Genomic DNA, 24,973 nt, shown 5'->3' on the forward strand with positions numbered 1-24,973 from the left:
TGGTGTAAAAATCAAGACTTGAGTTATGTATGTGGAATGATTGTATTTCGTACCCTGAAGATATCTGTCCATGGTCATGGAATACGGACCGACCTGAAGAAATATCCATCTCCAGGAATTCCATGTAGTTTGGGAGAGAGAAAACACTCACCGGGCAGCGGTTGCAGGCTGTTTGATTTTAAACTTGAGCGTTGAAGGACATGACAGTGGGAGATGGTGGACTTGAAGAAAGCTACTAGTATGGATGCCATCTCATTTTTGATTTGATATTTCACAAATCGTGACTGGTGTTCGGCCCTGATTCTGATGGGGAGGAAAGAGAACTCAAATACACACCTGCAGCGTGATCAGGCTTAGGTTCTTGATAGGAGCTGCATCGCCAACATAGGGCGCATAAAATTTCTTTTAAGAGTCAACGTGATCTGGAGCTATAGGTGTGCAAGGATGAGCTGCGATCGCAATACGGGAGAGGCTATCGCCGCCGAAGAATACATCAGACACTGAAGACAGATCCAGGACTGTTATATGGGGTGAACATTCCTTCTAATTAAAATTTAGACATGTTGTTGATATCAGAATGGCAGAAACACTTTAGTAGCAGGTCTTCACCGCCTAACCCACACTAAGCTTCTTCTAGCCACCCAATAAACCTCCCCACCAACATGAGTAAGACAACCAGCCACCTGGAACCTCTCAGGTATGAATATGGTTGTATCGGATGGTGCCATCTGGACATTATATCGCTGCGGAGATAATAAGGCACGTCGAAGATGATGAGACGGGTGCAATTCATTCATTTCCATCGCTAGGAAATGGTCAGCGCGATCTCGACTTCCCCAGCCCAGAATGGAAGCCGCTTTGCGTTTCTCCTTCAACTCGACACCCTATGGTGACCAGCGTTTCCTGTACGTCGATGTAACAGGGAAGTCATTCAAGCTCTGCAAAGTGACCCATGACTCCAAAGAAGCCATCAAGTATGACACAATCCACACGTGCACGAAAGCGCCGGCATTTCGTGCATTTGACTGGCATCCTGTCAATGAGGACCTAGTGGTTGTGGGACAGGCTGGCGGCGAAGCCACTTTACTCAAAATTGCGGAAGGACAACAGGACTCTTTGTCGTTCCAAGTTCGCAGCCAGAGACAATGCAATTCTGTGGCTCTCAACAGTGGGAATTTGCTGGCAGCAGGACTTGACAAAGTCCGAACGGACTTCTGTCTGAACATTTGGGACTTCAGTCAACGTCTTCCGGCTCCGGGATATGCGGGCTTCTCTAAGAGCTATTCTGAGCCGGTATACAAGCTTGCCAGTGGCGAACACATCACAAGCTTGAAATTTTTCCACGACCATCCACAGCTGCTGGTAGCTGGAGTCAAAGGGCAATTTGTCAGACTGTTTGACCTGCGAGAACCGACGGTGGGAAACGGCTTGCAGTTCGCCACCCGCTGTGTCCACAATATCGCCATAGATTGGCACGATGAGAATTATTTTGCCTCCTGTTATCCAACATCTGATCCCGCAATATGTGTCTGGGACAGGAGAATGACATCACGCCTCGGTCATGCAAACATGATTTTCGGTTCTGGAGCTCATACAGAGTCCCGAGCACCTGAGGTATCCATGGAGCTACGAAATGCGATCCAGAATCCTGGTGTTATCTGGAGTCTTCGATTCAGTAAAGCACAGCGAGGATGCCTTGGCGTTCTCTCTAGTACTGGGCATCTCAAAGTGTACGACATCGGCAAGGACTCACTAACTGATGAGTACCGAGACAATTATGGGCCTGACAATGAGCCTGCTTGGGAAACCGTCCCACCCCAAGATTTATTTCTCGATCGCTTGCAGGAAGTAGCAAAGCCTTACTCAGATCCGGCTGCACCTGGCGATGAGAAAACTCGAGTTGTTTCATTCGATTTTACAACGTCCCAGACTAAGCTTGGTGAGTCAAGAATTATGACACTGAGTGCTACGGGCTCAGTGAATATTATGACAACCCGGGCTTCACCCGAGCCAAGTACGCTTTCATCTGTTGGGCAGCTCTACAAAGGTGAAAACCTTGTTGGCGAAGCCGATCTACTGAACCCTCATCCAGGCGAATCGGCTGAACTTGTCCGGCGTCGTGCGCAGCCTCAGAACGCTCTTAAACAGGCTTACAAAGTTTCCAGGCAAAATAAAGTATCAACCGAGACTAAAAGAATGTCGAGCCTGGCAGACCAAGAATGGTATTCGGACCTTGGATTTTATGAAAAGAATGTTCCGATTCAGGACATGCTCACTCTGAACTCGATTCAGCAATTACGTTGCAAAGACGGGTATCTCCTTGACCCCACGAAGAACAAGGCTGTCGTTTCCGACTCTCGTTGGCTACAGGCTCTTTGGGCCTGGGTAGAGAAGGCGACAAAAAGCTCTCGGAGGGGCAGCATGGTTCAGGATAACTTTGATCTTTCTTACGTTGGGGTATATGGGCTCTGGATGGAAGATATCAACTCTAAGAACCGGTCTCTCGGGCCAAGTTCTAATAAGCTTGCCAAAATCATCGAAAACCTTGTCAGGCGTCTCAACATACCCGAGCTTAAAGGCGTCTCTACTGAGTATTATGCAAACCGTCAACTCTGTCTCCACGCATCAGGGCTCGCATGGTCATATGAAGATATTGAGGTCCTCGTGAAAAGACTGGTTGCACAAAATCAGCATACGAAAGCTGCCGCGTTAGCTATGTTTGCTTCACAACGGAAGCTTGCCTACAAAGCTTTGCGGGGCAAAGGTGCTACACAATCGCATAAAATGCTTGCTATGGCTATTGCTGGTGCTTCAAGAAGAAGAAAGGTCGACGACAATGCCACCTCCGGTGATGACGCTGATACCCAGGATGACTGGAATGAGACTGTATCTTCACTAGCAGAAGAATTGACAGATCCCTACGCTCGAGGAATCCTCACTTATGTTAAGTCAGGAGACTGGGAAACGGTTCTCGAAGAGGAATCCATCCCTCTAAAGTACCGGGTTTGCATTGCTTTGAGACACCTTGATGACTCGAAAGTAACTCATTACATTTCGCAAGTAACCAAGGAAGCAGTTGCTAAAGGGGATATTGAAGGTGTGGTCCTAACTGGTACTGCGACACAGGAAGCGTTCGACCTAATTTCTAGTTATTTGCGTCGATTTGGGGATCTGCAAACATCGGTTTTGGTACTTTGTCCTTCCATTCCGAGATATTTGGATGACGATAAGATGGTGAGACGATTCAATGGGTGGAAGGATGCCTATCGCAACATGATGAATAGTTGGAACTTAAAGTTCGATCGGGTTCGATTTGACATTGGTTGCCAAAATACCGCTGTTGATGAAGGTGGTAGGCGGCTTCTGCCACCTGCAAAGCAGCAAGTACGACTGGTTTGTGGCTTCTGTGCACAGGGAATTGCTCATTCTAGTGCCAATGACCGTAACAACAGTCCTGGCCAGAGATCGAGGGATGGTCAAAAGCCTATAATGAAAGAAAAGGCAGCAGCACTCGGAACAGTCTGTCCAAAATGTGGTCGCCATTTACCAAGATGTGGTGTATGTGACTTATGGCTTGGAATGCCAGACGGGTCATATCTACCATGGTACAGTTCACGGCACAAATCTGGAGCTAAGGAAAGCATGGATCTGAGTGCAAGCATGACGGGCAGTATTCAGACGACGATTGGGCCGAGCCAACAGCAGAGTGTCGCACCTCAACGAAGCCGATCGCCACGATTGAAGCAGGCGCAACAGTCGCAACCAGTATCTAAGGAGTCATCCTCGACGTCTGAGGCTTCAAATCGAACAGCAACTCAGTCGATAACTTCGAACACAAAAATGGTCTCTGCTGATGCCGCCTTGGTGGAAACATCTCAAGAAGCAGCGGGAGGCGAAGGGAAGGATAGGGCAGAGACTGAAGCAGCGGAGAGGTGGGACACTGCCATGTCGCGCTTCACAGTGCTTTGCGTAAAGTGCTCACATGGCTGCCATGCTGCACATGCGAGGATGTGGTTTCAGAAGCACCGGGTTTGCCCCGTGCCGGAGTGCTCATGTTTATGCAATGAATGAGATGCTACATTAGCTTGCCAACATGAACCCAACTTCGAGCTGTCCTTGAACGGTATTCTCATGGCCCTTTCAGCCTGTGAGATGCCGTTCTATTCTCTTTAACTAGTGGATGATGAGGCTAAAGGATCTGGAATGTGGTTCAGGAGTCCAGCAACAGGAATTGTTATTACAGATGCAGCAAGCTTCTGCTTTGGCAGGGCTTGACTATGAGCTCGAGTTTGAGGAATAACATCCCACCAATAAATAGTATTGTTCCTTTTGCTCTTGCTCTAAATGCTCGAAATGATGCCGGTATTCTCCACTTCATAGGCTGTCTCTAGGCACCCCCTTTTAATGAGACAGCCTTCTAATAGCGAGACACTCCCGAAAATTCACCAACTATCATTCTGTCGGGACTACAAGGTGCGTGACACTATTAAAATGCTACTCATGATAAAGATTAGTAAATCTAGCCTTAGCAATAGCTCTAGAGGTATTTTCACCCTATTACTCTTTTTATCTAACATTCTCGTCCTCAGCATCCACAAGAATTGAGTTATCCTTGATTGTCGATGTTGCAGATGACATTGCCTCGTACAACAACGAACACGATTCATTAGCCACACCCTGAGAATTAGTGTTCCAAATGTCCAGTGATTTCTGCTGTGAAACGTCTCACTTCTCGGTTGCAGCAGATACCGTATTGCTTGTAGCTCTACTGGAGCTCGGGAAGCTAGGGAGTGACTACTCTTGACGTACTACCTGATCCAATCATGTCGTAATATCAAAAGCTCTGTGTATCACAACCCTATTACCTCATGGATCCAGCCGACGCGTGCCATCGAAGACCATCTTCAAACGACTTTATGCTGATGAACGTCCTCAATGTTGGCGGTGACAGGTACGCCTTTCTCTGTCAGACCCATCTCACTAGCGAAAGTACTATGCGGCATCCAGGATGCACTCTTCCTTGGCGTTGTCTCCTCGAGCATTTTGTCAATCTGTTCCAAGCTCAAGCCTTTCATCTCAGGGACCACGAAGTAGGTGAACAAGACACAGAGAGAGCACAGTGAGCCCCAGAGGAAAAAGACTTTGGCACCCAGGTTTGCTTCGCCCGCTCCATTGCCCACTAGGTAAGGGGTTATTATGGCTATGATCTGATCATCCAAATTAGCGACGAGCACAGCTAAAGAGCTTTAAAAAAATTGTGAGGATCTTACGCAGTTCCAGAACCAGTTGCTCGCAGTAGAGAGACCCACAGCTCGAGATCGAATCGGCAGAGGGAAGATCTCGCCAACTATGATCCACGCTGCCGGACCCCAGCTCATAGCGAACATGGAAATATTGATGCAGATAAACGCGATCATGCATCTAACGGCGGCGGGATCACCATTTTTGCCGGCAGTGACACCGACAATGCCGATGATAAATTGCGAGATCACCATGCCAGACCCGCCAGTCAGCAGGATCTTGCGTCGACCGAAGCGTTCGACCGTCCAGAACGCGAAAGGGGTCGAGCATGAGTTGACGAGACTGGTGATCAATTGGATCAGGAAAGGGTTGTTGATAGTACCGAGGTTCTGGAAGAAGACAACGCCTGTTCATCAAAAGTTAGGGGCCGTTTTCCGACCATCAGGTCGACAATGACATACCGAAATAGAATATGAAATTTATGCCGGTGAATTGTTGAAACATCTGCATGAGGATTCCTTGTAGCTGTTAGCTGTAAATCCACGTTGGAGATGCGCCAAAGGACAATGAATACCGATGAGGGTGCGGCGACAATTTGAATTGCCTCGTAGCAATGAACCCTTGAAGCACGCCGCCCACTTTCCGAAATAGTTTACTTGAGGAGTCAATTGCTTTTCATATTCATGATTTGCAATGATCTCTGCAAGCTCGTCTTGGATATACTGCGAGTTAACGTCCTGACCGCGTACGGAAGACAAAGCCTTTGCTGCTTGCTCCAATTTCCCCTTCTTGACAAAGTACCTCGGACTTTCGGGAAGGAAGAAGAGACCGATTCCAAGGATCATTGCCCAGAGAAATTGGACAGCAATGGGGATACGATAGGAGCCGCTGTCATCTCGGTTTTGAGTCGAATAGCACACGACATTGGCGAGGAGGATTCCGATGGTGATGCAGAAATTGTTGCCTGCGATCAACGCTCCACGCACTCTCTTTGGGGCAATCTCCTATTCACAATTGGTGAGCGAGTGGGCAAAGAGTGAGTATGTCTGACAAGATTTGCATCTTACCGACATATAGAGAATGACAATTGCAGAGATAAACCCCACGCCAAACCCTCCGATCAAGCGGCCTGGAACCATGAGGCCCAGGCTCGTCGAAGCAGTCTGCAGAATACATCCGCTGATGAAAATGAGACACCCAACAATGATCGTCGTACGTCGTCCAATAAAATCAGCCGCATCACCAGATATGATCGCACCGAAGAATGTCCCAGCCGACAGGATCGACACAATGAGAGACTGCTCGCTAGCCCGAAGATGGAAGGCTGCCACTGCGGCCGCGTCGTTGGGGTCTGGGTATGGCAAACCAGTGTACTGACGGATGAAGTACTTCATTCCCAGGACGCCGCTCATGTAGCCAGTGTCGTAGCCGAAGAATATCCCGCCCAGCGCAGCGAAGGCACATATCAAGTAGGCTTTGACAGTGACTGGAGCTTCAACGCGAGCTGTATCGGCTGTTCCTGTGATGACGATCGGCGCTCCTCCAGGCATGTTGGCGTTGAGACCTTCTGTCTACGTGACAGGGGAAAACAGGGTGAGTGTTGCTTCTGGCTGTGCTCTAGAATGGAAGTGCTGGATGAATGCCTCAAGGTGTCTTTATAGGAGCGCTTCAGCTAGTCCCCGCAAATTAACCCACGTTCCCCAGAAACCAAGAGAGAAGACATAGCCGAGTCAGCGTGCCTTCTTTTTCGGCTTGGGATGCTAAAAGTTGGTGGGAGAGTTGTAGTCTAGACCGGCAAAATCCTATGCCTCATTCTCGTGTTCTCAGCTAGTCTTGTCGAAGCCTCGCGTCTAGATTGCATTTGACCCAACATCGCACATTTCACGGACAGCTTCTATGTCTACAGAGAAGCTGCACTTGGCAACTTCTGCAGTACGCAAGATGATGAAACTAGTGTCACAGTAACTTTGAGATTAATCTCAGTACCACGGATGAAAAGATATCCGAGGCATCGGGGTTGGACTTGATCCCGTCAGGGAAGAAAGAAATCTTGGTCAGGATCGGTGAACACAGTGTTGCACATGCCGACTTTGCCCGCTGCGGATAAGTTATCTATGAGACTAGTATATTTTATTCCGACCTGGATATTGCATTCATCCCGGGCGGTCCTGAAGAAAATTGGAATATTATAGACACACGCAGAGGTATGCGACACAGGTTGAAATTGTACAAGACGATCTGACACACACGAGGGCGCGGCGAAAGTTGCACTGAGAAAAATTCCGCGGTGTTGAGCGAGCTGTGTCTGTATTGAGACCAAATGCCTTATTCGCATTTTGTTGTTCAGACGTTATATCCGAGGGCTTTCATGAAATGTGATTGATTTTGCCTACAGCAGGAGTTAGCATCAATACAACAATGGCATTGCCGACTGAGCAACACAAACATTTCTTCATCATCAAACAGCTCAAAGTAGTCTAGGAATGGATCCTCTTCGGTCATAGTGGGAAGGATCTCGGAACTGATGAAGTCTGTTGCTTGCGCGGTCGCTGAGGCTATTAGCTCTGGGGGCAGATTTTTATCCTCAGCTGGGATCGTTTCGTGCGGGAAGTGCTGTTGCGCAATTGGCGCTGATGGAGATCTGTGAGTGGAGTTTACGGGCCTCATTATGCTCTCTTCTAGTCCTGCTGTTGATATGCGGGTAGAGTTCGCGACACCGGATACGTCATATCTTTTTTGTGAGAATGGCTGGCCCGCGTTCCCACTTCGTTCTCGAACAACAGAAATAATGTCTCTCTGAGTGGCAGGGTTCGTTCGAGAGGCCAAAATTGTGTTTGTGTCCGGATCTAGAACGCTGGAAAGCCCTGGTCCGTCGTACGGATGAAGAACATGATCGCTGCTCGTGGCCGTCTTCGACCTTGTACCACTACTACTAAAACCTAGCCTCGTAAGGTCTTGTTGAAGCTGTCTCAAGAATGCTTCTCGCGACTGAATCGGGAAGTTTTCCGACACCGATGCTGCGTTCGCAAGGATCTCCCATGATGGGGGCAGCCGTTCTGATGCATCAGAATTACAGAATTGGTTGATGAGCTCTGCGTATTCGCCAAGAGCTGTTCTTTCGCCCTGGTGGCTTGAAGGGTCCACGCAGAGGCGGATCGCTAGAGACATGTAGACAAAACCTAAGTTGACAATATTGGGTGTCAGAATTAGAGCTGTGTCATTGCGACCGCTTTGGAAGCCGGACTGTTTGCAATGGTCTGGTAACTGCTCTACCCAGCTATTCAAACTTGTGGCGTGTTGCAGACAGGCATTTTCGGGAGCTGAGTGCAGAGAATTATTAGCAACACAGACGAGATGGACTAGTTGGTTGAATGTACTCAGGGTGCGTAAGGGTAGACTTGGTTCAGCATCTGAATGTGAGCGATGGGGTCGCCACGGTTCCCACTCCTCCATACCAGACTCATCGATTGGAAGGCACCGTCCAACATTCTGTAGTTTCATGTAAGGCTCTCTTCTCAAGCGCATCGCCAAAAGAGATTCCACCACGAAACATCCAAGCCAGACACGGTCGGCAGGGAATTTTTGAACCGGCCAAGTGCTAGCAATTTCATCAAGGTTGATGGCGACAGCGACTGAGATTGCGTGTGCAATAAGAGACCAGGCAGCTTTATAGTCTTGAATAACCCAGCGATATACTGCAAGTATTGTCAAGGCTTGCACATGTCCAAGGGAATACCCATGCTCGTGCTCCCATGGGATGAGATTCCGCGCGCACGCGTAAATCACTTCGGAGCTTTGGGTCGACTGAGCAAGTGAAGTTGGAGTAGCATCCGTCTGTGCTTGCTCCACCGAGGCGCAGGCCAGGATTGCCCACAAAACCGCATGTTGTCCAGAATCTGAGGATTGCCGGCTCGTTATAGAACCTCCAGCAGGATATGAAAACAAGGTTCGGAATACCACATGTCGCTCCACGATTGGCAGCCAAGAATGGGTGTAAGTGAAATACCAATCAAGTAAGCGTGACGAAGCAGCAGGGAGCTTAAGTACATGAGGCAGTGTTGGCTGGCCGAGCAAGACGCTGGTGTTGTCACAACCTGTCGTCACTCTCATCTCATCTCCGCGTAAAGAAGTTTCTGATAGCTCCACCATATCTGTCTCGGCAGGATTTCGAGCAGTTTTTGGGATATTTGTTTGCTCTTTGGGTTGCTGTGCGAATGACTTCCACGAAATTGCAGGACGGTGCTCGTCTAATTCTCGCGCAGTCTCGAGTGGGAGTGTATTTGATTCATCTTCAGAGTCCTCTGTCGACACAAGGAGATGATTTATCCTTTCTGGGATCTTGCTTGCCTTCCAAGATGCTAGAAGGCTCTCAGGACCGCTTGTACTGTCTCCATTCTGATCTCGTACACGGAAGTCCAGCACAGATGCTCTGCTTAAGAGCGACTCGATCGCCGCCTCGCTGCCGTCGATCTTTTGGAGCACAAGTCCCCAGAGAGACTCTAGCGCCCGAACGTAACCTGTCTTGAGTCCTCGCCTCTTTGCTGCAGCACCATATGAGCAAGGCTTCTTGGTCTCAAGGCATTTGGTGCAGCGAGGGCTGCGTCCATCGCATCTGAGCTTTCCATGACGACACTGGTCACACGCTCGCGCGATCCGACGTCTTTTAGCCATTTGACATCCTTCGTCAGCGTCTGACATGTTGATGAGTGAATTGCAGAAGCAACGGAAGAGACGCTTGTCGTTCTTAGTAGGTGTCCTTCTGTGCTGCCCAAGCAAACCGCGATGCACCTTCTGGCGCAAGCAGCATCATTCCCCACGACCCTGGAACAGAGCTACAGAGGCTCACGTCCTAATGAGATGTCTATCGCTCGAGACCGCAATTTTCCAACAATGTTCGAGTCGCGAGGTCTCGTCAAGGTTGACAACCATATGCAGAAACTTTCGCCACTCTCGCACGGATGAACAGTCAGCCGAGTCCCAGGCAAAGGACCCCACGAATCCCAACTCCTCAACGATGCGGATAATGAGTTAGCCGAGCCTGTAGTAGCGCCATCTTGCCTCCTCCCAGACAGTTCAAAGTACGGTACCACTGCTGACATGGAATTCACTCCTTGGCTTTGCATCTACAAGCAGCCTCAGACTTCCCATCACTACCACTTCTCAGGCACTGAACTCATGATTCGTACTCCTGTTCCTAATGCAAACAGCAACTACGCAAATCAGCACTTCCCAATTCCTTCAGAACTCACCCAAAGCTCAGTCCATCAGTTCAGACGATGAGCCAAGGAAGCGAAAAGCAGGATCTTGGGACGATCCTGGAAGTCGAAATAATTCCAATCCGACCACGTCAAATATGATCGTTAAGCGTCGCAGAACCGATATCTCAACACCTGGTGCACCTGCACTGTCGACAGCAAATTCGCCCGTTCAGCGACAGGTTAGGAACTTTGAACGGGGTGCCTCAATCGCTTTCATCGGTCCTCGAGGCAATGGAAAGTCCAGTCTTGCAGTCATCGCAGCCACGGCCCTCCGCAGGGAGGTTGTGGATGCCGACCACTATTTCACTCAAGCGACTGGCATGACTCCATCCGCATTTCGAAGGGCACACGGCATAGAGGAGCATCGACTGCGTCAGGTTGAGGTTCTGAGAGAAATGTTGTCGCGATATGAAAGGGATTGTGTCATTGCTTGTGGACCTCATTTCGTGGTAGGGAAAGGCAGAGAACTCTTGCAGAATTTCAGCAGATCGCACGCTGTCATTTGTGTTGGTCGGGAGGATGACATGATCAGAAAGTGTCTTGACCTCAAAGACCAAGAACGGTTGTTGGACGTGATACAGGAAATGCATGCGATCCATCACCAAGTGTCTAATTTTGAATACTATAACCTCGCAGAGCGATGGGGAAGCGAGGCTCAATCGCTCTCGGAAGATGAACTCCACAACATCCTGCCTGATCGCGTGTTTCGACGAAAATCATTCCAGACGCTTCAAAACACCAAGAAAGATCTGCTCTGCTTTCTAAACGCCGCACTGGGACTGAATTCATCTGAAGGTCTGTTCCACACCCTCCACCCTCTTGAGCCTGAAATTCGGCCGAACACCATGGCCTTGTCCATACCAATTGATTTAATTGAGTCACCGAGTGTGAGCTTGAATGATTTCGAATGCGGCCTCGATGCCGTAGAAATTGTTGTGGAGCTGACTTTGCCTGGGTTGAACGCTTCAATCATACCGACGACGTGCGAGAGCCTAGGTCGATCAATGGCAGTCATCCGACGTCGTCTTGCGGTTCCGATTATTTGCCATTTCAGTCTGGACTGCATCGAAGACACTCAATTCACACCAGACGTCATCAAAGAATATTTTGCTCTGCTTCATCTTGGTCTACGTTTCGCACCGGAGTTTCTAACGGTCGACCTTCGGAGTCCAGATGAGGACATCCAGAGTTTGATATTATCGAGAGGCCGCGCCAAGATTGTAGGCAACTTCTACGATCGGGATGCCCATCACGGCTTCTGGTCAGGGGCGAAGCCCGAAAACATCTATCGAAGAGCAACCGAGGTTGGCTGTCATGTCATACGTCTCTACCGATCGACGCAATCGAGATCAGATAACTTCTCTTGTCTCGCATTCATGTCGAGGATGAACAGCAACCCAGGTGGGATTCCGGTAGTTGCTTATAATGTGGGTACGTTGGGCAGCATTTCGTGTGCCTTGAACGCCTCCATGACGCCGGTAACACATCCACTGTTACTTGCCAGCAAAACTTTGGAAAGAGCAAAGGCTGCACCGTCGACAGCACCGACTATCACCACGCAAGAGATTCAGCAGATACTATATGCCACGCGCACTCTAAATGCGCTCAGTTTCTATGTATTTGGCGCGGATGTCGAGTACAGCCTTTCGCCAGCCGTACATAAGGCCGGGTTCCAAGCATGCTGGATGCCTCACAGGTATGATATTCGGCAGTGCAAATCCTTGGAAGACGTACGTGCTCTCATACAGGACGACTATTTTGGTGGCGCGAGTATCAGCATGCCCTTCAAGCGAGAGATCTTGTCCACAGTTGACTCTTTGAGCCCTTCAGCACGAGAAATTGGAGCTGTCAATACATTGCTTCCTATCCGTCACCAAGACAGCCAGCAATCACTAGGGCATCCATTCTCGAAGTCTCAAAGGAATCGAGCTGGCCCTCTTACAGCTTTGCATGGCGCCAATACCGATTGGATGGGCATCTATGCCTGTATATCCAGGTACATATCCCCGGCTAATGCTCCATCTCCCCGGACAACAAGCCTTGTCATTGGAGCTGGTGGTATTGCCCGGGCAGCAATTTACGCCATGGCACGGCTGGGAGTGAGCAACATCTTCATTCTCAATAGAACTCTAGAAAACGCAGAGACACTGGCAAAGCATTACAACTCCAAGAGTGAAAGCAACCATGATTCTCGTGGTTCGATGGTCAGTTCAAGCGGCACATCGACTGCTGTGAGACCTGTCATCCACATCCTCAAATCCCGAGAAGACGTCTGGCCCAAGGAATATTCATATCCCAGTATTGTTGTATATACTATACCAACACGTCAGTCTGGGAAAAGTGGTCACCGCAATCTAAGAGTACCAGAACACTGGCTTCAAAATGACACTGGAGGCCTTCTTGTTGATGTAAGGTGGAATCCACTCTTTTTGTCTATGGCTTCTAACAATATTGCAGGTGTCTTACCATGATTTTGAGCCGGCAACGGCACATCAAACTCAGGAAACAGAGCGCCGGGGTTGGGTGACGATAGATCCGATCGAGATCTTCTTCGAACAAGGCGCTGCCCAATTTGAGCTTTTTACTGGTACTCCAGCGCCTCGAAGTGTGATGTGGGACTCTTGCCTCCGGCAGTACAGCCAAGATGTTTTGAAGCATGTCGGTGCTAAACAAAATGCGACAGGGTGAGGAAAGTTAGGTGCAAAGGACGAGGTATTCGATACCTTGTCACCAAATGATAATTAATGTGTTCTAAATCTTGTACTTTGTGTACCACTGCGGTATAAAAATGTCGAAGAATACGTCAAGAAGCTCTTCCACGAGCGTTCCCTCGTTTCAGCCCATGACCTCCATTGCGGTTGGTGTAATCAAATTCTTCTCAGGGGAATGGTAGATCGAACACTACAGCCTCGTCAAACAACTTGGGTCGAAGCTATTCAACTATCCTGTGCCTTTTCATATTGGTACTTATCATTTCAACTGACCGAAATTTTACAGCGGCAACGTACTCCACATGTTCAGGATCTTCCGCATAAGTTGGAACGTCTTCCGCTCAACCAAGCACTGCAACCAGTGCCAAGTCGAATCCCTTTGCCCGAAACGCCGTCGCTGCTAGCGGACTTCCTACATCAACGTATTTGGGACCTGCCGCGAATTCGTCAACAGGTGACACAACATAGCAGACGAGTTGACATGGAGTGACCCGCTATTATGTCCGCAAGAGTATCCACTGGTGACTTCCATAAGATGAGGTCGGATTCTGCATATGAGTCTTTTAAGACGGGAAAGCATTATCAGATTTTAGCACAGTATCACCCCTTATACAGCGTGCCTTTACTGGTAAACAAGACCGTGTCTTGAGTGGAGTCCTACCAATATGATAGGCAGGCATCTCTAGAAAGCCGATACGGCGCTGGGAAAGGACGTAAGGTTCTGGCAATAATTCATTGGGTACGGAGCAACACTGATGGATGAGTTCAATGGACAGAAAGCAACTCTTAGAAGGTCAGGCCCATCCTCCTGGAAACCACCGAAGTCTCTAGAACACGATGCAATCTGCTGCTGGGTGATGCAATGAGCCTGTGGAAGTCGCGTAAATCTACAACCGAAATACCACGCAAGAGTACTAGCTCCGGAGTGCCATTCTCAGAACAGTAGGTTGGCGAAGAACCCTACTCAACCTTGTGTCCAGATTGTGTCCAGGGAAGTTTTCATTCTTAAGTTATGCCCGGGCGAATGTCAGTCTTTTTATCATTGCTCATGTGCTTGACTGGCCAGTACACAAGTGCCTGCCTCTATGTGACACATTTTGCACGTGAAAGATTAGAACTGCGAAGTGACGAAAAGAATTCCTCACTTGCGCCTTGGATTTACAATCGCGCTTTCATCAGCAGTGCGCTGCAAGCATTCCCACATCCCTTGTTTGTCGAGTATCTGAAGTCCCTCATCACCAACCCAGGCTCTCCATTGAAGCTCAGCCTGATGGCCGATGACGTGGGTGCCTTCGATTGTCCGCCACTTGTATGCTTCGCCCAGGATGAGATGTCTTGTCCGTCGCGGTTTGTAACACATGTCAAGCATAACTCCCTTCTCTGGTCGGTCAAGAAATATCGTGAGCAGGCTTTTCAGCATTTTCTCCTCTGCTGTGACTGGTTCGAAGTCCGGCACAGTGCCGACGATGTAGACTGGTGTCCTTAGTGTTCGAGCATGTTGTATTGATTTGACATGAGTGATACGAGGCTGGGAGTCGTAGTGCTCGTCGACATCTCGCATGAGGTCTAGCACTTCTTGCTCGTCCCGATTCAAGATATAGATCTCACGGCAGCCGATCTGTGCCGACAGTGCATAGATCGCGGCTCGCGCTGCACCACCGGCACCGATTACAAGTGCGACTTTGCTTGAAGGTAGACAGAGTGGCAAGGAGCCTTCTAAAAGCGACCCTGAAATGCCACACCAGTCGACATTGGTGCCAATGAGTTTACGATCCGACCCACTGCGATATTTACACACCGTGTTGCATGCCGCCAGAGTTCTTGCAAGCTCATCTACCTCATTGAGTTGACCTAAGATCATACTCTTATAGGGCATAGTGATAGAAGCCCCAGCACATATGTCTGATTGCAGCAGCTTCATACAATCGTCGATCGTCGAGCAGTCTTTGGTATGGAAGGTCCAGGGGAGATGGAGAGATTTCGCGATATAGTTATGCATAGGAGGTGCAACTGAATGCCCTGTACCGATGCCAATGAGATACAATTCGCGTGGCGTTTTATCAAGACCCAGGGAAGCTGTTGCTAAGCCCATAGCGCTGCTAATTGAGGTTCTGGAAATAAAATAACAGATGCTTCAGGCTCTAAGAAAGAAGGAAATGCAGAATCGCACAAAAAAAAAGCTACAGCTCAATACCACGATTGTGGAATGAGGCTAGTTAACCCCAAGCCAGCCGGCTATATATATACTCGTTCTGCCACACGCAACGCTATCCGATCAATCTTCCGTTGCATCATAATCTTGTAACCCGCCAACGACCATCAATAACTCCGTGATGCGCTTTTCGGCATAGAATTGATTTCTAACGCTACGTATCTACCTCAAAGACCAATCAGATATCTCAGGTCGCGATAGGTAAGCAGGCTGAATTGCAATGTTCTGTCACTGTCTTAAAGTTTCTGGGCTTGATTTTTGCCTTTATCTCCGTTCTGCCGTTCAGGGTCAATTTTCGTCTTTATTCTGAGCAACTTAGCGAAGTTGTTGAACACTGACATAGAAACTCTGCAATGCTGCCGCACATAGCGGGAGAGGATCATGAATGGCTGCGGCTTGCCCGAAAGGCGGATTCCTAGACACAGAACCTGAGTCAGGCAGCTCATTTCCTCTTGGCGGTCGTTCGATTTACATACCAGTTCCGAGAGTACCTCCTCATTTCAATCGATCAGCTTGGATGTTGTAGAGGAATTTGACCGCCATCGTTGGGAACTATACTTTTGAAACATCACACTCGATTCGGGTCCACCTTTGACAAAATGGTGAAATACTTTTACGTCCAGTTTAAGCCCGCAGGCGAAGGATAGAGCATCCACGGCCGCTACGAGGTGTACTCCTCAGAGAATATTCCTTGCGGTTGAGGCTGTGATGGCCGAAGCGGGTACAGACGTGGGCTGTTTTTTGATACAAACATTCTTTTGAAATTCTGCTGATGTGTTTATTCGTCCAAGTAGATAAAGGCGCAGGGTTGCACAATCGCCCTCAGAGCCATGTCCAGCACTGATCACAGATAAGAAGATTTGTGCCACCGTCGACGAAAGAAGTAATGGATACCGTCTTGCCTGACCATAGGCATTCACCATAATCTACATTCATCGATCAGTGTGTTAACCATGCATTTCTTGCTGACTTCCTTTTTATGCATGGAAGGTAAGCAAGTCCTTCAAATGATGCCCAGTGATGAGAATTGGGGCTCATCTAAAGCCATTATATGAGGTACGCGCTGGCCAAATAACCGGTTTCCCCCTCTGTGCTCATGATCTTGCTGTGAAGCGGTAAAATTTCCAGGCCAGCTACTGTAGCTAGCCCAATGGTCTTCGCAGCGGCTACAATATGAACGCCTACCAGGATCTGATGCACCCTTTTTAGCGCAAACGCATTCCCGACTTGAGCACCTGCCTCGTAAAGTTGCGAGCTCAACCCATGAAGTACATGCTTGCAAATCTCTGAAAGGTGTCTTGTGCCTGATTAGAGAATCGAAAGTGCTCCCTCCGCCGCGCGATCGGCCCCACCCGACAAAGGACAGTCAAGTAAGACGACGTCTTCGCGATGTCTACAATCGAGACCGGAGCGAACCCTGCGGGCAAAGTCTGGCCAGGCGGTCAGACAGAGAAAGATGGTTGCATTTATTTGCAGGCTGGCAATAGCTCCATCATCGACGTCAAACAAGCACAACGACGCCTGCTGCTCTGTAGCCCCCATGCAGATGAGCACATTCGTTTGCTCGACAGCAGATCTAGGGCTCGTAGGCCCTTTTTCTCCAGCAGGTGCCAGTCGCTGAATGGCGATCTCGATCACATCATAGCCCGCCACCTTGAAGCCCTGTTGAATAAGATTGATGGCCATATCGCACCCCATGACGCCAAGACCTAGGGAACGATACTGGCTTCTCTAGCCATAACTGCCTCGCTCTCAATGCTGTCGGATCAAGGACGATGCTTGATGGTCAATTGTCTATGCCGTACTAGCACGCATTGAAGGGTTTCTGCGCTCTATTGCTGTTCAAGCATTTCGGTGGTTGCACCACCCACGGAGCTGCCATCTTTTCCTTCAACCACACGGCTGATTTCATAACCGACCAAATGGAAACGCAAGTCCCACACCTCAATTCCTGAAGCCTTATATCGGAACCATTCAGTCCAATTTGAGAACCGTTGTTCTCATTACAGTTTGCATGTGCTATCATGGCTAAATACGAGACCCGGCACTTTATCGACGGACAGTTCGTCGACAGGCAAAGCTCCAAAACCTTTGACGTCACTGTACGTTCCAAATCATTTCTTGATACACATAGAAATTGACGCCAAATTTAGAACCCTTGCGATGGCAAGGTGGTTGCCACCCTTCCTGCCGCCTGCGAAGAGGACATCTCCTTCGCAGTCGCGGCGGCGGCGAGAGCTCAGCCTGCCTGGGCCGCTCTTGCCGCCAGCAAGCGCGCAGGCATACTCAGGAAGTTCTCCGACTTGATGGCAGAAAATGCATCCAAGTTGGCGGAGGTAGGAAGATGCCATCGTGATCCTGAAGGCTGATACTGACACTGACTTTAGCTTGACGCAATATGCATGGGCAAGCCGATCTCTGCACATCGCGGAGAGGTTGAGACGGCATGCGACATTACCAATTTCTTCGCCGGCCAAGTCGAGCAGGCATACGGGCAAACGTCTCTAAATGCACCTCACCACCTCAATATCTCACTCCGCCAGCCTTTTGGTGTTGTTGCCGCCATTGTTCCTTGGAACTTTCCCACCATGATTGTGAGTTGGCCCAGGGCGATAGAGGGAAGACTGGCGTGCGCTAAACAATTTCGATACAGTGGTGTCACGAAGTACCCCCTGCGTGCGGTGCAGGTAACGCGATAATCTTGAAGACGTCAGAGAAGAGTCCGTTAAGTGTACTTCACCCCCATCAATAGAACCTAGCCTTCAACTAATTCGACTTGGGCAGGGGTTGTTCCTCGCTCAACTCGCGCTCGATGCAGGTTTCCCTCCTGGAATTGTAAACGTAGTGTCAGGCGCAGGACCGACCGGCGAGTTGCTCTCTTCTCACATGACGATTCGGTAAGCTTAGCGTTCCTTGATGGACAAGGCATGTGCTAATGAGATTTTTAGCAAAATCAGTTTCACTGGATCTGTCCGAGCTGGGCGAGCTGTCATGCAAGCGGCTGCTCGTTCGAACCTTAAGTCCGTTTGTCTCGAACTGGGAGGGAAGTCTCCCCTTATTGTTTTCGCCGATGCCGACCTCGAGTCGGCAGCTGAACTGGCTACAACGTCAATAACGTACAGTATGTCCCTTAAATACTTGCTTCTCGCCATATTTCCGCTAATACACCTCCCAGATTCCGGTCAGGTCTGCACTGCTTCTTCCCGTGTATACGTACAGAAAGGGGCCGCAGACTCCTTCAAGAAGCTACTGGTGACTCGGTTCAAATCGCTAAGGCTAGGCTCTCCTAACAGTAAAGGAACAGACCTTGGTCCGCAAGCCGACGTGTCACAGGCGAAAGCAGTCGCGAGCTATCTAGATATTGGAAAACGTGATGGGACTGTCCTAACCGGCGGAGAAAAGTCACAGACCGGCTCAAACTACATTGAACCAACTATTTTTGCAGGGGTGCCGGACGACAGTCGCATTAATGTGGAAGAAGTGTTCGGACCAGTCCTGGTCTTGCATGAGTTCGATACCGAAGAAGAAGTCGTGGCGCGTGCCAATGATACCGAATGTAGGTCTCGGAGGATCCTCGACTGCCACATGATAGCTGACAAAGTTTGCAGATGGCTTGTACGCCTCGGTCTTCAGCTCTAATATCGACACAGCTCTTCGTGTTGCTCGTGCTTTAGAGGCTGGCAATGTTGGGGTCAACTGCACATCGCCATTCGACTCATATGAGTTACCATTTGGTGGTTATAAATCCTCGGGCATTGGACGCTCTAAGGGTTCAAATGCAGTTTTGTCCTGGCTCGAGGAGAAATCTGTGTACATTAGACAAAAGCCGGCACCTGGGAAATAATGAAAGCATCTACCGATTCCACTGCATGAGAATTACGATGTATCCAATGGCAAACTGAGCTGCTACCAAGACAAATCAACACTGACCTGAACTCATCATCATATACTTAGTTCGCTCCACTTCTGTTCTGAGGAAAATCTTCGTACACACAGTCGAATAATTTATATAGACTCTCAATTAAGCAAGGTAACGGATCTTAATCTGTCCCAGCTTTCGTGTTGTATAATTGCCAAATTAGTACGTCTCTCCCAAGGTCTATCTGTAAAAATGGCACGGTACGGCCGGGCTAGGACGAAATATGAACTTTATAACTTTCTGTGATGACAAGCACAGGGGATAGAGGTTATTTGGGAAGGTTAGAGGAACGGTAATAGATTACTAGTCTATTGGTGACGAGTGTTTGTGCGTAGTTAGACTAGAATATCGCCTCTGTGATCGCAAGGTGTCTATTTACGCATAATGTCCTCCATCAGCTCTAAGAATGATCCCTCTGATAGTTGATACAGTGGTTAGTCCAACGTAGCCGATCAAGAAGCTGCTCACTTACGTTTGGAAATCATTGAAGTAGGATGAGGCAAAGTATAGGGCTGCCTTCGCGATGTCCAATGGTGTGCAAAGTCGTCCGATTGGAACCTCAACCGCCGCAGAAGATAATGACTCGGTCGATGGTTCTTCGCCGATGAATTCTCGCATTAGAGGAGTTTCGCTGATAGAAGGCGAGACGGCATTGAAGCGGACGCCCTTTCCAGAGTATTCCCGAGCCAGAGAACGAGTAATGACCTCGACGGCGGCTTTGGTGGCTGAGTACCACATCAGCCCGTTGGTCGGCTTACAGGTAATGCAGGATGCAATGTTGACGACACTCCCCGAGCCCTGGGCAATGAGATGTGGTAGAATGATGTTGACGGAGTGGAAGATGCTCTTCACATTGATGTCAAAAACGCCTGACAGGATGCGTTAGCGCGGAGATTCAGCATTTCACCTTGCTAATGCTAGACTAACGGTCGTATTCAGCTTCTGTAACGGTAAGTGTGTCTTTCTTCTTGTAAGTCCACCCGGCGTTGTTGACGAGGATGTCCACCGTGCCGAACTCGGTTTTGGCGATCTCTAGAGCCTTCTTCCAGTCTTCTTCTCTAGTGATGTCGGTCTTTGCGAAAACGGCTTTCCCGCCTGAAGCCACAATCTCCTCTGCAGTTCTGTCGTAATAGTCAATAAAGCTGAATGCAGTCGTCGCGCGACCGAGTCTTACTTTTTGCCACCCGCCTCGTTGACTGCGGATCCTCGTTAGCCTAGACCGCGGTTTGACAGAACAGGACCAATCGCTCTGATAGGAACGGAAGAATCATTCCTAGGTATGGGCAACTCACTATCTGTGACCACAATTTTGGCACCTTCGTCGGCAAAAAGTCTTGCGATACCTTCCCCAAAGCCTAGAGATAACGACAGAGTCAGCGCCTTCACACTGCCAATATGTTGCGTTGGACGTACCACTGGCAGCTCCAGTGATCAGCGCTACCTTACCCTCGAGTAGGTGATTGGGGGCCATGATGCTTGATTGAGAGATAAATGTACAGTACTGACCACGCTCACGTATTTTATTATATCACACGTGCATTCGTCGACGGCAATGGGTTGTCCACCGTCACGTGGATCGCGGCGGCCTCCATTAGAACTTGGCCAATGCTTAGCCGCAACACCCTCGTTAGCCTTTTGCCGTCCACGGTACCGGAAGAGTCCACTGCCGTTTGTAGTAGAATCTGTATTATACCAACATCTTGCTTGGACCTTTTAAGACATGTGCGGATGTGAAAGAATCTGTGCATTGCTAGGCTCAGCATGGCAAAATTTCAGGTCAAATGGGGCATGCTAGCCACGGGTGGTATCGCAGAGACATTTGGTCGGGACATCCTCCTCAGCCCTGAAACAAGAGGCGTTCGCGAGATTGAGCATGTCATCGTCGCAGCAGCGGCATCATCTTCACAATCGCGTGCGCGCACTTTTCTTGATAAGATCGGTGCACCAAGTTCCGCGGTTGCTTATGGCTCGTACAAAGAGCTCGCTCAAGATCCGAACGTTGACATCATATACATCTCGACGCCGCATAGCCACCATTATCAACATTGCATGCTATGTCTCGAAGCTGGAAAGAATGTCCTATGTGAGAAGGCGTTCACTACCAACGCTGAGCAGTTGAAGGTACTCATTAGGAAGGCGAAGGAGAAGAATGTGTTTCTAATGGAAGCCGTACGTTGGCCCTATGTGCTTTGATATTGCCTTAATTCTCACAGCAATCGTAGGCCTGGACAAGATATTTCCCCCTCTCGCTCTATGTGCGACGTCAAATTGAGTCCGGCATCATCGGGACTGTCTATCGTACGTTTGCCGACCTGAGCATGCTATCATCTCCTGAGTCGCTCCCGGACACTCACCGCCTAGTAAGTCCGCAACTGGCGGGTGGGGTGCTCTTGGATATTGGAGTCTATGCTTTGACCTGGATATTTCAGACCCTGTTCACCACGCAGACAAATCCGGTAGCACCGGCTGTTTTGAGCACTCTTCGCAAATATCGACTTGGTACGGACGAGCAGGTGTCGATGTTGTTGACCTTCCCGAGAGAAACCGACGGAGACGCTCATGGGATTGCAACGGCTAGCGCTCGCACGTCCACAGATCCAGATAGGAAAGGGACAGCAGGACCAGCAGTACGGATTCAAGGTTCCAAGGGCGAAATTCAAGTCTTCCACCCTGCATTCCGCCCTACCAAAACCAGAGTCGTCTTCACTAATGGTAATGTGGAGGAAACGGAATGGCCACAGCCGGGCCCCGGACTGGGAAGCGGCTGGCATAATGGATTCCGCAATGAAGCTGGAGGTACTCTGAATCAAGAAGGTGAGGGCCATGGCATGTTCTGGGAGGCAGACGAGTGCGCCTTCGCGCTTAGAGACGGTCGAAAGGAGAGCCAGCACCAGAATCTAGCGGAAAGTATGGTCATTATGCAGGTCATGGACCAGGTAAGGGCGCAAAATGGCATTCGGTTTCCAGAAGAGATTGAGACCACGGAGATTTTACAATAGAGATAAGACAACACCGCTACTTAGGTAGAACAAAATTCACATTAATTGCAAACTCGCTCCTACCGACGCATATAACACGGCTCGTCAACGCGTGCTGACGGCACAGGTGTCCTAGGTATCAAGCCCCAGTTCCATCTAGCAACTTTTCCCAGCCCAGCTTCTCGTACACTAATTGGTATGACAATGCAGTGCGTCTAGCATAATTGCTTGGGATATTTGGATTTGATTCCCAGAGGTGTCGCGAGAAAGTCTCCATGCTAATCCATCCACGATAGCCCAGTTCATTAACAATCGCATGCACGACATCCAGGACTGGCAGGTATCCTCCAAAATGCTCTTCACATGGGAAAAGCCTCGCAGCTCGTGACCACGTCATTCGACATGGCTGGCCTTCCACATAGAGAGGATGACCTGCCACCAGCGGCTTCGACAGCTTCTCCGCATCAGATAGCTGAACATAGAACACCTTGGTCTGGTCAACGTTGCGTACAAGGCGCAACAGAGAAGCAGCGAGCTCTGCATCCGCATTTGAATTTTTCCCCTCGGCGGCCGAAGGATCACCCCAGACCCGGCCAGCAATGTGGAAAGTGTCCAAGCAGAGCCCAAAGTTAGGCCTGTCGACCGCTTTGACGAGGTCCCAGCTCTGCTCCCATAGATCGAAATGAGTGCCCCATGCAACGCTCTCGTATGCTATGCGGACAGGTGGAGATACGCGGAGGGCTAGGTCGGCGACTTGGACCAAGTCGGCAACGACTCTGTCGAAGTCTCCAGTCGTGCCCGAGAGCATGAAGTTGGAAGGCATCTGGATCATGTCGCAGCCAAGTGTGTGGGCGAGGACGAGCCAATGCGACCATCTACGAATAGCGCGACTGTGTGCCTCATTGTCGAGAAGCCCTTCGTAGGAGTCGAATGGTTGCAAAACAATGGCAACGAGGCCGAGAGCATCACATTGCTTTTTGATATCCTCGGCAGCTTGAATTATGGAGAGCTCGCTGACCACCTCCTGAGGTACTCCGTTTCTCGCGGCGTGATGAAGTAACGCTTCATAGCAGATTTCGATGCCCTTGATGCCATTTTCTGCGGCGGCCTGCAATATTGTCTCGATGCGGTGCCCGCCTTGGGGCTTCCCAAGGCTCGAGCTGGCAGTGGCCAATTCTAGCCTCTGCATCATAGTCACGAGCTAGATTACTAGTCAGCTAATAGCTCACGGTGGCTGCAGAGTCGTCTGAAGATCGCCGACACTATTCGCCGCATAGAAAGATATCCTAGTGCAACGGTTTGGGTTTATGAGATGGGCAGACATGAGCCCGGAAAGTGTCACCCTTTTCTTGGCCCTTTAGCCAGCCTAGATTTCGCCATGCTTCTCTCGATCCGTGGGGCCTTGCGTATGACGTGCAACAGACTCGGTGTATAACTAAACGATGGGTCCGGCGAGCGGTATCTAAAGAAACGGCGAGACGAGTCGGTTGTCCAATGAAGTTGGAGAAGATACCGCTCGTTGTGAGATCTACTACGAGTACTCCATAGTCTCCACAGTCAGGGCTACTCTCGAGGCGGATGCGGCAAGCAAATATCCGTACGGCTTTAACTTCAGCCGTCCGGATATGCATTTCTGCAAGCGGTTTACTCCTTTCTTCATTTGCAATCCGTAAAGGTGGTCATGTTCTCATCCGCAATATCTTTGGCAGGCATGGCACTCCTGTCCTTTGGTCTGGACACTGGCTGGGCCTTCAATGTATCAATATTGATCATGTCGCCGAGCCAGCCTTTCTGGTATGGTCCGTTGAACACACTCCATCATCTTTGGCTATAGAACCGGATACGCGACGCCCAACAGATACTCAATCAATATGGCCGATTTACACAGCTTGCCATTAGGGTCAAGACCTGTAAATGCAGTTCGGAACAATGGCCCTGATCACCTGCTGCTAGAACGCATGAAACTCCGAGAGCTGGCCGAAGGCTGGCCGATGTATCGGTACAGTGCTCCTTCGTGGCACACCATGTCTTTGCTAACGTGGTGGAGATAGAGATGCCTGTGAATGGGAGAACTTCGCCTCCATTTTTAGCCCAGACGCATATGTCTACACCACCTGGACCGGCAAGACGTTCTACAAAGACTTCATCGAAGCTTCCAAGCGCGGCATGGATGTGGGCGCTTTCATCATGCATCGATGCCACGGCATCAGCACGGATATCAACCTGGCTGGCAATCGGGCCGTAACAAAGATGAAAGCAACGATTACACAGCGGTTTGAGCTTTCAGGGTGCGAGGTAGATGCGGAGAGCGATTGTCGATTCCTCTTCTTCTGGGTCAAGAACGGTGATGCTTGGCAGGCGGCATTCGTCCGACATTGGTATGAGAAGGATAAATTGATTCCAGTGGATCCAAACCAGGTGCCAACCTTGGATCAGGAACATCTTCACCTGTTTCCATCAGGGTACAGATACTTGGCCTATTGCCAGGAGAAAACGATGAGAGTCCGGGTGCTAAGGGACATGCCCGGGCATAATCGGGAGAACGGTGTGCAAGGTGGAAGTCGAGAAGCGGGCCATAATCACAATCTGCTTTACTGGCATGCAAAGGCATGGTTGGAGGGCGAAGACATTACCTTTTAAAGTAGAACATCCCA

General features: G+C 49.6%; 11 protein-coding genes across 11 annotated transcripts; 5 read left to right on the forward strand and 6 right to left on the reverse strand.

Moving 5' to 3' along the window:
* Window positions 1–846: 846 nt before the first annotated feature.
* Window positions 847–4,071, forward strand: A1O9_06189 (uncharacterized protein; the record flags this gene model as incomplete). The annotated part of the gene is made up of 1 exon (XM_013405399.1): window positions 847–4,071. One exon carries the CDS (start codon window positions 847–849, stop codon window positions 4,069–4,071), a length of 3,225 nt encoding a protein of 1,074 aa, XP_013260853.1.
* An 833-nt stretch (window positions 4,072–4,904) lies between these two features.
* On the reverse strand, window positions 4,905–6,791 carry A1O9_06190 (uncharacterized protein; the record flags this gene model as incomplete). Its single annotated transcript, XM_013405400.1, has 5 exons — window positions 4,905–5,207; window positions 5,271–5,647; window positions 5,703–5,759; window positions 5,816–6,245; window positions 6,309–6,791. 5 exons carry the CDS (start codon window positions 6,789–6,791, stop codon window positions 4,905–4,907), a joined length of 1,650 nt encoding a protein of 549 aa, XP_013260854.1.
* A 793-nt stretch (window positions 6,792–7,584) lies between these two features.
* Window positions 7,585–9,939, reverse strand: A1O9_06191 (uncharacterized protein; the record flags this gene model as incomplete). Its single annotated transcript, XM_013405401.1, has 2 exons — window positions 7,585–7,630; window positions 7,688–9,939. 2 exons carry the CDS (start codon window positions 9,937–9,939, stop codon window positions 7,585–7,587), a joined length of 2,298 nt encoding a protein of 765 aa, XP_013260855.1.
* Window positions 9,940–10,438: 499 nt separating this feature from the next.
* On the forward strand, window positions 10,439–13,187 carry A1O9_06192 (uncharacterized protein; the record flags this gene model as incomplete). The annotated part of the gene is made up of 2 exons (XM_013405402.1): window positions 10,439–12,907; window positions 12,957–13,187. The coding sequence occupies 2 exons, from the start codon at window positions 10,439–10,441 to the stop codon at window positions 13,185–13,187; spliced, it is 2,700 nt and encodes an 899-aa protein (XP_013260856.1).
* A 1,164-nt stretch (window positions 13,188–14,351) lies between these two features.
* A1O9_06193 (uncharacterized protein) lies at window positions 14,352–15,086 on the reverse strand (the record flags this gene model as incomplete). Its single annotated transcript, XM_013405403.1, has 1 exon — window positions 14,352–15,086. The coding sequence occupies one exon, from the start codon at window positions 15,084–15,086 to the stop codon at window positions 14,352–14,354; it is 735 nt and encodes a 244-aa protein (XP_013260857.1).
* A 1,644-nt stretch (window positions 15,087–16,730) lies between these two features.
* Window positions 16,731–17,108, reverse strand: A1O9_06194 (uncharacterized protein; the record flags this gene model as incomplete). Its single annotated transcript, XM_013405404.1, has 1 exon — window positions 16,731–17,108. One exon carries the CDS (start codon window positions 17,106–17,108, stop codon window positions 16,731–16,733), a length of 378 nt encoding a protein of 125 aa, XP_013260858.1.
* A 338-nt stretch (window positions 17,109–17,446) lies between these two features.
* Window positions 17,447–19,266, forward strand: A1O9_06195 (uncharacterized protein; the record flags this gene model as incomplete). Its single annotated transcript, XM_013405405.1, has 8 exons — window positions 17,447–17,524; window positions 17,576–17,758; window positions 17,810–18,016; window positions 18,076–18,153; window positions 18,207–18,319; window positions 18,371–18,543; window positions 18,598–18,978; window positions 19,031–19,266. 8 exons carry the CDS (start codon window positions 17,447–17,449, stop codon window positions 19,264–19,266), a joined length of 1,449 nt encoding a protein of 482 aa, XP_013260859.1.
* Window positions 19,267–19,809: 543 nt separating this feature from the next.
* On the reverse strand, window positions 19,810–20,812 carry A1O9_06196 (uncharacterized protein; the record flags this gene model as incomplete). The annotated part of the gene is made up of 4 exons (XM_013405406.1): window positions 19,810–20,210; window positions 20,269–20,529; window positions 20,634–20,696; window positions 20,755–20,812. The coding sequence occupies 4 exons, from the start codon at window positions 20,810–20,812 to the stop codon at window positions 19,810–19,812; spliced, it is 783 nt and encodes a 260-aa protein (XP_013260860.1).
* A 290-nt stretch (window positions 20,813–21,102) lies between these two features.
* On the forward strand, window positions 21,103–22,340 carry A1O9_06197 (uncharacterized protein; the record flags this gene model as incomplete). The annotated part of the gene is made up of 2 exons (XM_013405407.1): window positions 21,103–21,510; window positions 21,564–22,340. The coding sequence occupies 2 exons, from the start codon at window positions 21,103–21,105 to the stop codon at window positions 22,338–22,340; spliced, it is 1,185 nt and encodes a 394-aa protein (XP_013260861.1).
* Window positions 22,341–22,458: 118 nt separating this feature from the next.
* Window positions 22,459–23,511, reverse strand: A1O9_06198 (uncharacterized protein; the record flags this gene model as incomplete). Its single annotated transcript, XM_013405408.1, has 1 exon — window positions 22,459–23,511. One exon carries the CDS (start codon window positions 23,509–23,511, stop codon window positions 22,459–22,461), a length of 1,053 nt encoding a protein of 350 aa, XP_013260862.1.
* Window positions 23,512–24,190: 679 nt separating this feature from the next.
* On the forward strand, window positions 24,191–24,959 carry A1O9_06199 (pep2-like protein; the record flags this gene model as incomplete). Its single annotated transcript, XM_013405409.1, has 2 exons — window positions 24,191–24,318; window positions 24,371–24,959. 2 exons carry the CDS (start codon window positions 24,191–24,193, stop codon window positions 24,957–24,959), a joined length of 717 nt encoding a protein of 238 aa, XP_013260863.1.
* Between the last annotated feature and the right edge of the window lie 14 nt (window positions 24,960–24,973).

Source organism: Exophiala aquamarina (genome assembly GCF_000709125.1).
Source record: "Exophiala aquamarina CBS 119918 chromosome Unknown aczIA-supercont1.4, whole genome shotgun sequence".
NCBI lineage: Eukaryota > Fungi > Ascomycota > Eurotiomycetes > Chaetothyriales > Herpotrichiellaceae > Exophiala > Exophiala aquamarina.